The sequence below is a fragment of the Pristis pectinata genome, chromosome 1 (assembly GCF_009764475.1).
Source record: "Pristis pectinata isolate sPriPec2 chromosome 1, sPriPec2.1.pri, whole genome shotgun sequence".
NCBI classification, from domain to species: Eukaryota; Metazoa; Chordata; class Chondrichthyes; order Rhinopristiformes; family Pristidae; genus Pristis; species Pristis pectinata.
This window is the reverse complement of record NC_067405.1, coordinates 66,744,574-66,760,023: the sequence shown is the minus strand read 5'-3', so window position 1 is coordinate 66,760,023 and position 15,450 is coordinate 66,744,574. Positions and strand designations below refer to the sequence as shown.

The 15,450-nt window shown below is 38.6% G+C and overlaps 1 protein-coding gene across 9 annotated transcripts in view; it reads right to left on the bottom strand.

Moving 5' to 3' along the window:
* Positions 1–15,450, bottom strand: part of hdac4 (histone deacetylase 4) — a 317,998-nt gene that overhangs the window by 62,774 nt on the left and 239,774 nt on the right. For all 9 annotated transcript variants that reach the window (XM_052044275.1, XM_052044186.1, XM_052044757.1 and 6 more), the window contains one exon: positions 3,117–3,383. In XM_052044275.1, the coding sequence (XP_051900235.1) occupies positions 3,117–3,383 (267 nt within the window). The remainder of the gene's footprint in view (positions 1–3,116; positions 3,384–15,450) is intronic.

Sequence of the window (15,450 nt, the reverse complement as noted above, 5' to 3'; positions counted from 1 at the left end):
TGTCTGGATTGCTCCTGGTGCCATGTGTCAATAAGTACAGAAAAAGGAGCGTATTGCAGATGTATGTGTGGGTGCAAAGATGGTACAAGAGGGAGGACTTTAGATTCTTGGGGCACCAGGTCCAGTTTTGGGAACTGTGGGACATACAGATTAGATGGGTGGTACTCCCGAAAGCTTCAGAACAAACATCCCCCCAGATTGGTTTGCTGATGCTTTTGAGGGTTTAAATTGGTTTGGCAGGGGAATGGGAAGCTGAGAAAAGATTCAGAAGAGAGTATAGCAAAAAATTAGAGAGAGAACTCAGAATGCAGACCATAGCAAGATTGAAAAATAGACTAAAATGGAGTTATGTTGTGGTTAACGATACATTTCCAAATCCTTGATATTAATTAGTATACAATCAGTCCTAAAGGTGTAGAGCGCACAAAATTCCTAAACTGCATTCAGGAGAACCAATATGTACTAAGCTAACAAGAGGGGATGCAGTTCTGCACTCAATTTTATTTAATAAAATTGGGCTTGTAGAAAGAGCAACAAGGAGGAAATTTTCTTTGTGGCAGTGATTATAATTCAGTTCAATTTAGCATAATTACACAAAAGGACCAAGATAAAAAGGACCAAAAGGTACTAAATTTGGGTAAGGCCACTTTTATCAAACTGCAAAAGTAAACTATTAACAGCTACAGGGACATGGAAACCAGTCACACAGCATTCAAGGAGGAGATTCAGAATGTTTATGGAAAACATGTTCTCACAAAGGGATCTGCCAAACCTAGACCCACTGGATGAGGTTAATGGAGCAGGAGGCATACAAGGGTAGGAGTCAAATTAAAAAGGAAATCAGGAAAGCAAAGAGGGAATGTGGTAAATTATTGGCAAGCAACATGAAGAAAAATACAAAACTATTTTCTAAGAACAAAGATCATGAGGACAACTAAGGAAAGAGTAGGGAGGATTAGTGATGAGAAGGGTCACTAGAGCATGGAGATGAAGGAAGTGGGTAAGTCAGTTTTTGATGCTATTTTCATAAGAGGAATGATGAGGCAAATATTGTAGTTAAGATGGATGAGGGTTAAATATTGAATAAAATACACATAGTGAAAGAGGCTTTAACATGTTTGAAAATGGATGGATTGCCAGGCTTGGATGAAACACATACTAAGACGTTAAAAGAAGGAAGGAAATTGCGGGGACTCTGACCCTTTTCAATGCTCCTGGTTGCAGGAGAACTGCTAATATCGAAGGGAAGGAAAGTTTCACATCATTGGTGGGCACATCATTGGAATCCATTCCAAGGGACTTCATTTTGAAAGCCATAGTATGATCCAAAATGTTAGTTTTAATGTGTTAAGGGAAAGTTGCATTTGATTTATTTGACTGAATCTTTGAGAAAGTAGCAATGAGGGTTAGAGGTTTAAAATTATCTCAGACTCTTAAAAGAAGAGGGAAGAACTAACAGAGGTTTTCCTCCTTGGTTAGACTTGCAGTAGCAGAAGGATACTGAATGGGGAGAACCTTGTCCACAGAGCCAAAAAGAGAACAGGACAGGTCAATAAGATGGTTAGAAAGGCATGCAGGATGCTATCCTTTATTAGCTAAGGCACAGAACATAAGAGCAGGGAGATTCCAACACTAAGTCACATCAAGGCCATGGGTTTCATGCTAGTTGGAATTAGGCTCTATAGTAATTTTCAACTGGCATGAAGATAATGGGTGGAACGGCCCGATTCTTTGCTACAAATCTTCAATGTTGCCATCGGAAGTGTTGCCTGAGTTGACCTGTCCCTCTAGAGAATGTGCCATAAATATATTTAACTGAGAGGTTCAACATTCAAACAGATGAATTATGTAAGATGTGTCACTTAGTCACTAGGTATGCGAGAAAATAAAACTCTTCATGTTATGTCGCTTGATTTTTTTTTAAACAGTGTGTTAACTCTGTAGGACAAATATTAGCCCCTGATCTTATAGGGACCTCCTCAAATTTCTCAGGAAGTCCCAGTGTCCATCACTGTCATGTGCTTAAGCCCACAGCCATGTCCTCCATCCTACCACCTACTGATTGTCCCCATGCTGTACAGGTGATCTCTTCTGAGAGTCCAGAGGCCCAGTGCAAGCTTCTGTAGACTTTCTGGATCTCACATTGTGAGCCTACACCGTTAAATCTTTCTCTGGTGTACCAGGAACAGTCAAATAAATGTGAGATCTTGGTTGCCAAGAGAAGGTGTAGCCTTATTCAGTTTTATAAAATAAGTTTAAATGTTTTTAATTATATATGTGTGTATGCTTGATTTTTTGAAAATAGTTTATAACATCTCCGTTTTTTGAACGGACACATGATTTTGAGTATATTCGAATGACATTCACTGACAGTAACAACTCTGAAAGTCAGTGAGCCTGGGGATACAGCCTCAGAGGTTGTCAAGGCCACTTTGAGTGCAGCTGGCTGTTTGAACTAAGACAACTCCTAAGGACCACTCTGCCATGTTGACGCACTGGGAGCTGGGTTCCCACTGCAAGACCAAGCCCAGGGCTGGAAGACACACAATGACCCAAAGGCAGATAGCCAGCAATCCTGGAGCAGTGGAAGATCTGCTCCTTATTACTGCCAACGTCTCTAATACTGAAAATTACCTTTGATAAAAAGTTCTCTCATATTCCCAGATTTTACTAAATGTTAAAGATATTAAAAATTTGTTTCTTCCTTTTTTTCTTCTCTTGTTCCCTTGCTTAACCTATCTCACTTCACTTCAGGCATGACTTTGCATCGATTAAATGCTTCAACTATCATTTCTTGGTTTTTAATTCTGCACCTCAGAGTATGGATTCTGTCATCTGATTGGCTCAGGAAACTAAGCTAGTTAGTAGATTCCCAAGTGACACAAGTACCGGATTCCCTGCACTTTTTTGACCCAATTACTGCAAAGTGCAGTACAAAAAGCCTACAGTAAAATAAATATCATTCACACATGACTGAGCAATAAAATACTAACCTGAAAAAAAAATCTAATTACCCTCATCTTTCATTTCTAAGCAACTTGCACTACTTAGCTGAACTTGTACAAAAAGTTGACAAATTACACTGCAAATGTTTGTTTGCTAAAATGCAAAACTACCTGTCTGAAAAGTAGCTCCTGTTGTTGTTCTGCCTGTCTCTTTCTTTGTTCCAGCTCCAATTCCTCTCGCTGATCTTCTTCTTCATCACTTTCAATTGGTTCTTGTTTGACCTGCACCACTTTGGTCATAGTCGCCGACTCATTCTGGTTGATGCCTCTGTCGGAATACTGTTCTTCTGGCATGGCCTGATGTTCTCGGAGCTCCTCTTCTGTTTCTTCAGGGTGACTTTCATGCTGCCTGGGCTGCTCGCTAGGCTTTGGAATCAGCTGTCGAACACAGGGGGTGGAAATGTTAAATTCTTTAAGTGTCATAGCCAATTTTTTATAACAGAATTCATCTGTCTCAAAGTATTAAATCTCAAATTTGAACAAAAAGGCATTATATTATTTTCCAGGATTGAGAAATTCCTTCTTTTATGAGCAGCTCAAAAATTATTTTGACGTAAACTTGCAGATGTTTTGATAATCATATATCCTTTAGTTATATAAATGACTCACACATCAATTAAGCATACGGTCAAGCCAATATAAGCTCAAAGTAAACGTAGAATATACAAATGTATACACAAATTCAAAGCTCCAGTTGAAAAATCAGATGTTTTTTTTTAAACTCACTACACACAAATAAGTTTTAAATATTTATAGTAAACATCACAACAGCTTAACTACAAGACCTGGGGAACTCTAATGCTGTTATCTGAATATACTTAGCAAAAGTTCAAAAGCATTCTATTTTAAACATCTTGAAAGACAAGCCTTAGGAGATTTACTTTAAAAGTACAAGAATTAATTGCCATTCACTGTGTTGTTTGAATTACAACCTGGGAGTACACCAACATTTTACATGAAATAGTTCTTCTGTTTCAAATAACCTTGTCAATCAGAAAGATCAATAGGAATATCGCACATTTTAAAATTTGTACAACATTTAGCTCAGTGTAACAAATAAAATACATAATAGCTGAATGTCACTTATGATAATTGCAAATAAGCTGTTGGGATGAACTGAGCTGCTATTGCCAGTGATTATACAACAAGATCTGATAATGTTTAGGCATGGCTTATAATTAGCAAATAATATTTCCATCACAGAAGTACTAGGCATTGACCAAATCTAAGAAGATAGTCTAACCATCTATTCTTGCCATTCAATGGCTTTACCATTGCCAAATCTCCACCAATATCTTGTAGTTCAGCCATGACCAGAAACTTAACTGGACCAGTCATATAAACAGTGGCCACTGTACCAATCAGAGTGCTGTCCTGCAGTGAGCAACTCATCTTCCGCCTCCCCAAAGCCTTTCTGGCATACACAAGTCTTGAGTGTGATGGAATACTCTCTACTCACACAGACTGTGCAAATCAACAAAAGCAATTTGCCTTCATCCAGGACCACGTAGCCCACTTGACTGGCAACAGCTTAAACATTCATTACCTCCATTATGAACACAACGTGTACCATCTACAAGTTATATACTGACAGGTATTTGGAGCAATGTCTGTAGCCGAGAGTGAGGGTAGAAAACCTCACACCAAACATCCCCGCCCCACCTCAAGTCACATATCCTGTACTGAGCATTATATGCCATTCTTTCATTGTGACTGGATCAAAATGCTGTAAAGCCCCAACTGACCACATGGTCCAGAACAATTCAAGGAGACTCACTGTTGTAGTTTCCAAGGACAATTAGGAATACTTATTAAATTGCTGGCTCTTCCAACGATGCACCATCCCATGAATGGATAAAAAAAAAATTACTGAATTGGTAGGAGACAGACTTAGGAATACAGGCAGGTATTTCCACCACTACTTTGTGATTAATTCTATTTCACAAGGATGGGTATTGAGGCCATAACTATTCACTTTACTTAAAAACAAGTTATACAAGATAATAATTAATATATCCAAGATTTCCAGTAACAGAAAGAAAGGCAGCATTATAAGCAGTGTAGATTGGTGGATAAAAGTTAATAGATTCAATAAATGGATTATGAGGTAGGCAAATATTATCACCCATTTTGAATCCAAAAAGGACAGAACTTGATGCCATTTAAATGGTGAACAGCTGGAAGTCCAAAGAGATGTATGGTTTATCCATAATTAAAATATTATGGTCAGGTACAGAAAATAAACAAGGTTTAAGAAATGCTGCATTTTATACCTAGAGAACTGAAATACTAGAGGGTAAATATTTTATCACAGCCATACAGAGCCCTGCTTGGAACGCAGTTTACTAAACACTTATAAGAGTTCTGTGCACAATACCCTGGGAGGAATATACTGGCATTGGAGGTGCTGAATGATACCTGAATTCCAAAAAACAGAGTATGAGGAGGGAATACACACACTAGGGCTGTATATCATGGAGTTTAGTAAGTTAAGGGATTTTTGATTCAAGTTTTCAAGATATTAAAGGAATCAGGGGGAAGAGAGAAACTGTTTCCTTTGCTAAGGGAGTTTGGCCTAAAAATTAAACTTAGGCCTTATAGGATTGGCAAGCAAAAGGATGGCTGATAGTTTCAATCCTGTTGAAAATAACATTTGACTCTCAGCAAGTGTTAAATTTTAAATCTGAGATCGACAGATTTCTGATATTTAATGGTGGAACAGGCTTGAAGACTAACTGCCATACTTTTGTGCCTTTGTCCCCAAAAAGTATTAATATTACAGTAATAATACTGCAAAAATGTCAGGAGCATTTTTATTGGCACACAATCTTAACCATGAATAACAGGAAAACCTAAATATGTGATAAAATAACTAAATTCTACAAATCCTGTGTGCTTCATTCCTTCTATTCTCTCTCCTATTTCTTTTAACTCCCTAATCTAATCCTCTAATAATTTTGAAACTTGCTTCTTTGATGTCCTGGTGGTAACTATTCATTTTGAGAAACAAATAAATCAGATTTTTTTTTGTCTGCATATGAATGAACCAACCAAAAATACTTGTGTCACTGATATAACAAGGTGCAAAAAGCACATTATTTTCACAGAGTGAAAACCAGGTCCAATGGAGAACCTGCAGCAGCATCACAGGCAGCTCAACTCACTGGCTCCGGCCGCAGGAAGGCGCTTCACTCGTTGGTGGGGAAACTCGTTCACAAACAGCCCCCAACTTCCCCCGGAGGGAAATGGGAATAAATAAAAAAGTGGGACATTTGCTCTGAGGTTTGTTCGGGTTTGACCGGGAGTTTGGGGAGGGAGCAGGAGGCGGGCTCTGCGGGGGTAACGCCCTCTCAGCAGCTCCGCCTCCGCTATTTGTTATAACCAGTGGTTGACGTCCACTCGCAATGGTTCCTCCAATGGAACCGTCGTCGCTCGTACCTTTACCATAAACCCCCCTGACCCCTCTCTCTGCACCAGGGGTCCCTGATGCCAGTCAGGGTTCCCACTTATAACCCGAGTGTTCAGCAACCATGTCCCAGAGAGTGTTAACCCTTTGCTCATTTCTGTCCCTCCACCATTAAGTGATGGCAACATTAGGTCTGGAGCCCCCTTCTTTCTGACTGCCTGAGGACACTGGCCGCACCCCTATGCGAGAGGTTGAGGAGTGCTGGGCCACACTGAATCAGTCCCTCCGACCTTGTCATCAACCATTCTCTCTACCTCAGCCCGCGTCATGAATTGCTCTTCCATGGGAGGGACACAAGGCTCAACTCCCTTTCTGGCACGGTGATGTTTCCAATAAGGTTCCTGGAGGAATACCATCAATCAGTCGCTCCAGGTGTGGTAGCAGCCCAGCTCTTTAAAACATTCACATTCCCTCCAAAAGTGTTTCATCATTTCAATGCCTTGCATCTTTTGAAGTAGTTCTTGGTCAGTTGTTCTGAAATTTTCTCATGCAGTTGTGTTACGTCATAACCATCTCAAAGGGCATTAAAATTTGCCCCATTTTAAGATGCCTCAAGTGCAGTCATACTGTAGTAATTGCAAAAATGGGGAATTGTTATGAAGTGCAACAATTTATCATTGATTCTCTAGATACTGAAAGCTGGAAGCGTATGTTATGGCAATGTTGGTCATTAGCTGTAGCAGTTTGCAATATATTCCACAGGAAGTGCCTCCTGGTGCAGTATCATACATCCTTTCAACAAGGGCCCACTGATGTGGCACTGAACTGTATTTGTGCGAGCGACAGTTGGAAATAACCAGCACTTGGAAGTGGAAGCACGCACTTTACACTCCTTGGTTGTCTGTCACAGACAGGTTCTACTCTGATCGCTGACGATGATGTGTTTGGGCCTTTCAGTGAGGGGCGAGGGATAACTGAGGGGTAGAAGCCCTTCCTGAGGTACAAACACTGGTGTAAGTGATTCGGTGTAAGCCCATCTGTGTCGAGGTGGAGAGGAAGGATCCCAGTGTGTTAAATGGAGGAAGACCTGGGGACAAAACCGTGACTGGATTTGCATTGAGAACTATTCAAAGAAAAGTGGAACAATGTTAGTGGTCATCTCAAGTTAATGCTTTCCTGCCCAATCTTATACCCCCAAGATGAGGAATGCTGAGCATTAGAGCATAGGGGATGGATCAAGCTAATGGATCCCAGGTAAAATTGTCAGGGTGTTTTAAGGATGAATCTTTCATTGGTCTGACAGCATTCATGTGACTAAACATATGCATAACACTAAGGATTAAAAACCAAACTACTCAAACTAGCACCAACCATGACAAGATATTCAAGTTTTTCAGCTTTTTGAGTCACTTAAGCAACCTCCAGTCTTTCCCCTTAGGCTCAGGGTATGCTTGACAGTGAGGATGACACTGGTAAGTACTGCACGTATACAGAGTTCCGAAACTCTCTCACACATTAAGCATCTTCACAATGAGTAACACTAGACAGACTGAATTTCACTGCTCAAGAAGCTTCCTTAATGATTATATGTGCATCATGGAAAATAGAACCAATAACTAGGGATGGCTGTAGCTTTAGGAGCCACATTAATAATATTTTGTAAGGACATTAATTACTAAAATGAGTTTCAATTTTGACCTACTCGAACAATTGAAATGTATGACAGGACGCTACCTGTTTCTTGTTATCCTAACAACCATTTAGCAAAAGGAAATTCAAGTTCTTAGCCAGTGATTCACATTGCCCAAACAAAATACATTTCCCTTTTATGATCTATCTTGCTGACCAAGATCTGTATCTTATCTGAGCACTCATGACAATCCCATTTCCTCTAATAATGCATCATGTATTGTCCAGCCTTGTTATGTGCAATAAAGATATACGAATATTTAAATCTGGTCTTCTCTGAAGAGCTGACCATATCTGAGAGAACTCAGGTTCAGGAAATTAAACTATTATTTATGAGAAGAGAGATAACACACAAGTCGTACAGACAAAATGCATCCCCTTACACCCCCACAATCTGTTGTTAATATTGAACCACAAGGCACAGCTCGACAAGAAAGTTCAACTTGCCATTTCCTTCAAATTTCCTTTTCATCATTTATCTTACAAACATAAAATGCAGTTGCTCTGTGTATCCCAACTTGTTTATTGAGTGGAACTTAAGCTGGCTGTTAAAGATAGTGCTCTACATGCTGATAACACACAGTTCCACCTCATCATCATTTTGCTCAAGCTCACCGAATTGTCAGAATTCCTATCAACTGCCAACATTGGATGAGCTAAACTTCCTTCAATTAAATAATGGAAATGAAGACTAAAGCCATAATCTTGAAACCCCCTTCCATAAAATACTGCTCCCTGGCCACCAACTCTATCTCTCCTCCTTTATTTGGCTAAACTAGACTTTTTACAACCCTGGCTTCTTATATGACACAGATCTGTTCCAATCACTGATCTGTTCTATGGGCAAGAGCACCTACTTTCACCACCTTCCTTGGCAGTGCGTTCCAGGCACATACGCCACTCTGTGTAAAACAAAACTCGCCTCACCTATCTCATTTAAACTTCCCTCCTCTCACTCTAAAGCTGTGCCCTCTAGTATTCAACAATTCCACCCTGGGAAAAAGACTCTGACTACCTACACCATCTCTGCCTCTCATTATTTTATATACTTTTGATCAGGCCATCCCTCAGCCTCCAACACTTCACAGCAAATCCAAGTTTCTCCTTATAGCTAATATTCTCCATTCCAGGTAACATACTGGTGAACCATTTCTGCACCCTCTCCAAAGCCTCTGTATCCTTCCTGCAAAACGCTGACCAGAAATGCACACATACTCCAAATGTAGCCTAACCAAAGGTTTATACAGCTGCAAGGTGACTTTTCAACTTTTATATTCAATGCCTTGACTGATGGAGGCAAGCATAGATATATGCCTTTTTTACCACCCTGTCTACTGTGTTTCTACTTTCAGGGAGCAATGGACTTGCACCCAAAGATCTCTGTACATCAATGCTCCTAGGGGTCCTGCTATGTACTGAACACTTTCCCCTTACATTTGACCTCTCAAAGTGCCACACCTTACACTTGTACATATTAAACTCCATCAGCCATTTCTCTGCCCATTACCTCCAGCTGATTTATATGCTGCTGTACCCTTTGACAACCTTCCTCACTATCTGCAATTCTGCCAATTTTTATGTTATCTGCAAACTTACTAATCAGCCTATCTACATTTTCACCCAAATCATTTATATATATCACAAACAACAGAGGTCCCCGCACCGATTTCACGTCATACAAGTCAGTGATAATAAATCTGATTCTGATCTTTGTCTGAAGCAAGTGAAGACTTTTTAAAAAAATCTTCAGAAAAGCAAAGCATCATGAGAAAAGAAAATGCTGAGAATCATGCAGTAAGATCTCATTTTATTTTCTGCCACCTCTCAATCTCAAAATTTATAGGAGAATATATTATAGCATAACCGATTAGGTCTTCTTAAGGACAGCAATTGACATGCTATTTTCATCTGTGTATTTTAAATTTCAGACTTCAAAGTAATGGTGAAATTTGAAGCCAATTGCTGTACTTTCATACTGGTTAAAAATGACAGTACATTTTTTTAGCCACAGCAATAAATACCAATTAGAAACTGTGTGACAGCAAATGCACGTAAGGGCTAAGGGTTGCCTTGGCAACCATGCTAATAGACCACATGAATACTCTCATTTGATGTGGTCAAAGGCAGGCATACGCAGAACATTGTGGCCAGTTTCCAGAAGAACAGCATTGACGTCAAAAAGTTATGCAATCTTGGCTTTAATCTATAAACAATGAGCAAGCACTGGATAATCATGCAATGAAGCTAGTTTAATGTTTGTAAAACATGGGTTGAAAATCTAAAACTATAAACATTTTACACTCTGAAATTAAAACAGAGTATGCTAGAAATACTCAGCAGGTCAGACAGTATCCGTGTAGAGGGAAACGCTTCAAACCAAATACTCTGCTTTGCTTTGCACAGATGTTTATATCTGTAAAACGTGGTCTGAAATTAATAGTGTTATGAAACCAGGATGGCAAAATTCAATGTAAGCAAATGTTTCTTTTCTATCTAGCTGCCTTCCTGCCTTTCCTATAGCTACTGTAAAGAGTACATATACCCAATGCATTCAATTATGATCTGAAAAAAATCAATAATGTTAATAAGTTTTAAAAATATTCAAATATATTATGCAAAATAACAAATCCTATACCTAAATACATAGAGCTTAAATACATAGTGCAGGCTGCCCCAAGAACACTCTACATAAAAGATGTATTTCACTTTGTGTTTCGATGTACATGTGACTAATAAAAATACCTTATAGAGCCAAAATGTCACAGGCAGAACTTTAATTCTTATTGTATTATTAATTAGTCCAATGATTTAGTATTTACATGCACCAACTCACTACATTAAAATGTGTATTTTAAAACTATTACATGTTTCTAATTAAATCATTGTTAGCATACAAATTCTTCTAGAATTTCTCAGCAAATCTGCATAGCATGGCTTACATATTTTGTCTCCTTTTTCTTTTATTTCCAGAGAATCAGGAGAGTTAAAGAACAATTTAACAGTTTTTTGTGACTAGCATTCCAAACAGGTACTGCATGTTGCACTTGGCTCACTGTCCCTTTTACCTTTACTTTAAGACTTCTCTAGATGCTCAACCAAGGATGATAGAGTCAAGGAAGATTCATTTTGTATTTAACTTGATTCAACAGCATTTGGTGCCAAAAAATTGGAAATATTCCAACTAATCCACACAGGTTAATAGAACTTATATATCCAAAACCAAATAACTGTTGGGAAAAAAAACACACACATAAGTGTGCACACTTGTCCGATCAGACTGACACACAAAGGATCTTTCCTTACTTTAGGAAAGTGATAATGGATCAACTCAAAAATCAAAATCCAAGGCTTTATAATACCAAAACTAGTATTTAGTGAAACATATCATCTTTAATCATAGAAATTGTTTTTAAAAACTTCCAAGCAGTATGCTCAATTTCAGATACAAACTGAACAACATTTACCAAACAATACCATTAATCTGAACATAAACGAGAAACAGTGAACATAATGAATGTTACTATCTGTTTTCCCAGGCAGAATTTAAACAGAGTTCACCCTGTTCAACACACATAAATTTATTAATAGTTCAAGATTGTGCAGAGATAGCAAGTGCACTGGATATGTATTTACTGATAGCTGCAGTGGTTTTTCCACTTTTCCTATATCACATTTTTGTACTAGAAAAAATGTTTCTACATAAGATAACAGAAAATTCAAAACTTATTAACTACATTTTCTAAGTAATAGCTAACATTTATTTGTTAAAATAAGTGAAAACATAATTGAAGTTTATTTCACTAAATGGGTCACCACTAAATGAAGTAACAGTTATATTGAACATGAAACTTAAACATGCCATAACATACATGACTCAATTTCATAGAGTCAAAGAGCCATACAACTTAGAAACAGGACCTTTGGCCCACTGCAAACACGATGACCCTCAATGCAGTTGTGTTTCTCTCTCCTTCCCTCAAACCAATGCCACAATTCTACCCCAATTCCTACACCACTCTGGTAGGACGAAGCACCCGTGGTCTCAACAGCTCCAGGTATCAACTCCTCCCATTAAATCTGAGCTGATTTAAGCACGAAGAATTCTAAAACTCACAGGACTTTCCCATTAATTCCCTAGCTAACATTCTGAAGTGAGCAGTCGGGATTTGATTAGGAATCTGGGCGATGGGCGAGATATATTACAGCTAGCTTCATGGAAAAACTGAATTGGATTAAATGATTAAAATGAACATTCAAGATTTCCTCTCATTTTGTTCCTTTAATCTTTGCTGGCTTGTCCCACCCAGAAATACGACTGACCCCTAAAGAGCAATGCCAAAAACCTATCTTAAACTGATCAGTAATTCATTCCAGTCAACTAAGACACTTAAAGGTTCAATTACTTTTGAAAATTGTATTCTAGCTTTGATTTGCTGCTTACATATTGGATAGTAGAGTGGTTTAATGTAAAAGGCATTTAATGAACTTTGCAACAATTCTTAATTTTCACAAGACACAGGATAGGAGAGGCCTGTTGTGAAATGTCGGGGGTATACGATTAGCAGATGCAGCATGAATAGTTGACTGCTGCTCCACAGGAAACTAAAATGATAAATTAATTGGGGTTGCTCAACTTGGAACTGATGTACTTTAATTGTGTGTTGCATTCAACTTTGTTCGTGGTGCAGGAAAATGTTTTGATGACTTAGACCTGTGTACAGATATGTGGAGCTGCCAGCAAAACAGTAAAATGTGGGTCAATGAGTCAAAGGGGAAAAGTCAGAAGAAACTATTTTCATTCAGAAAACTGACGTACCTTGGAAAGCTCTGCCACAGGTGATTACATGAAGATTGCTGAAGCATCTAAAACTAAAGTGGATATATTATATACAAGAAATGACTGAAGTATATGAGTTGGGTTTGGATTGTTCTTCCAAAAATTGACAGAGCCAACAGTTATTTTTTCCACTTCTCTACCTTCAAATGCATTAAATCTCCCAACAGGTTATCTGCACGAGCAATCCAATATGCTGTGGGAAGATCAGTTAAATTCTGTTCTCTTTCACTCCATTTCATGTTATTTTGTGTGTAGCTGCAAAAATCTGCTTTCACACTGTACAGTGGAACACCACCACCCGAGCTTCCCTTCCAGGTCAGCTGCAATCCAGACTTGAGAACTTACTGTTGCTGGGTCTAAATCCTGAAATTTCTACCTAACAGCACTGTGGGAATACCTTCACCAGAAGGATTACAGCTATTCATCACTTCAGTTAAGGATGGGCAATAAGTGCAAGCCTCACTAGTCATGTCCAAATCCCAAAACATTGATTAAGATGATGTGAAGATATAGTTCAGAAGTACATATGTCAACAGATTCTTCTGTCCTGAAATTAAATGAGAAAAATAGCACACACTATCTCTGCTCTTGAGAGCCATGGTCTGCTGCCGGGTAGGGATTTCTATATAATCATTTCAATATTTCTGGACAGGACAAGCTGCCTGTTGCAGCAGCAGTTATGCAAGGTGGTACAGAAATGTTTGCAGAAGGGAGAATAATGCTCTGGCATGTTACATTTGCGGTTAAAATACTCAAAGCAGATCCAGCAAGAAAATTTAAAATTAAAAAGGAATCCTCAGACTGCTTGGAGATTTAAGCAATGAAAAATAGCCCTCCTGTTACCACAATGTGAAAGACTTCAATTAAATGCAGCATCTTGTACTCCTACTTTAATTCCATAGATGCAAATTCTTAAGTAGCTGTCAAATTCAAGTCTGTGATTGCCTTTGCCAGGCAAGAAAAGATTGTTCACAATTTGCTTGGAAAATGAGACAATCCATCTCCACATGCAGAAAGATTTGGATAACATCCAGCTCGGGCTGATAAGTAGTCAGTAATAATACCATCACACAAATGCCAGGCTAAGACACATCCACCAGAATAAATTTGATGATCACCTCTTGGCTTTCAAAAGCAGTATCAGCATTACTATTGTCAAATCTCCACTGACCAGAAGCATACTATAGGTGAGCTACATAAATATCTTGGCTATAAGAGGTGGTCAGAGACAGTATCCTGTGACAAGTTACTTGCTCCTGACTTTTTAAAACCCTTCCCTCATCTCTACAGCACATGAGAAATGTGAGAGATTATTCTCCACTTTCTTATAGTTCCAAGAACTCAACTCTTAAACAGCTCAACAAAATCCAGGACAAAGCAGTTCATTTGACTATTACCCATTCACCAGCTTAAACATCTGCTCACTCTGCTACTAGAGCACTATATAAAGTGCACTACAACAACCTGCCAAAGCTTTTTCATTAGCATCTACCAAAACCATGATGTATACTGCCTAGAAACTCGAGGGAAACATGCATATAGGAAGCAACCACACTGATAATAACCTTCGAGTCACACACTGCTTTGATTTGGAACAATATAGTCATTTCTTTATCAACACAAGGTCAAAACCTAAGAACTTCCTACCCGATAGTATGGTGTGTGTCTTCCCCATATGACTACAGTGGTTTAAAAGAATGGCTCTCCACCACAATTGGGCATGGCAAACATTTACTGAACACACCCATTACACTTTCCTTGAATATTTTTAAAGTCACCATTACACTTTACGTTCTTCTTTCCCTCAGAGATGCATCAAGAAAGAAGCTGCAATCAGAAAGAGGGAGCATTTGGCAATAGTTGCCGATACTGGTCAGCCCCATTATGACCCCATCGCTTGCACTCACAAGCTCAGAAATCAGCTCAGAGCATAACAGATAAGTCAGGGTTAACATAATGAAAAACACAAAAAAAAGATGATGCGATACATCCAAAGCATTTTAAACTCTCACCTTTGGCTCTATTCTCTTACTCACTTCCACTGAGCTTTTACTGCTCAACTAAAAATGTTTCTCCTAGACAAAAATAACCTAATTTACCCAAAGTCTGTTTTTACCAAGAATCTGAAAATAGAAAACTCATGGGCAACTGTTGAATAACTCTGTAATTCCCTTGGAACATGGTCAAATGTCTGTCATTAGATCACCGTATACTTGATATTCAAGGATTATTTCCAAATCACCCAATATCAGCAGAAAGAAACATATTAATTCCTGCCATAATGCAAACTGATATCATCTGGTCTGACTTTAGTATTAATTTTTTTTGCAATTTCATCTACAATAAGTGTCCTTTTACTATATGGGGAATGTAGTGTAATGCCAAGAAATATAGAAAGCAACTCATATTCCTGTATAACAAGTATTTATGGTGAGGTAATGGCAAAGATTCTGTCTCCAGGTTCCGCTGACCTGAATTGCAACCTACAGGAAAGCACAGGTACATATCAAGTT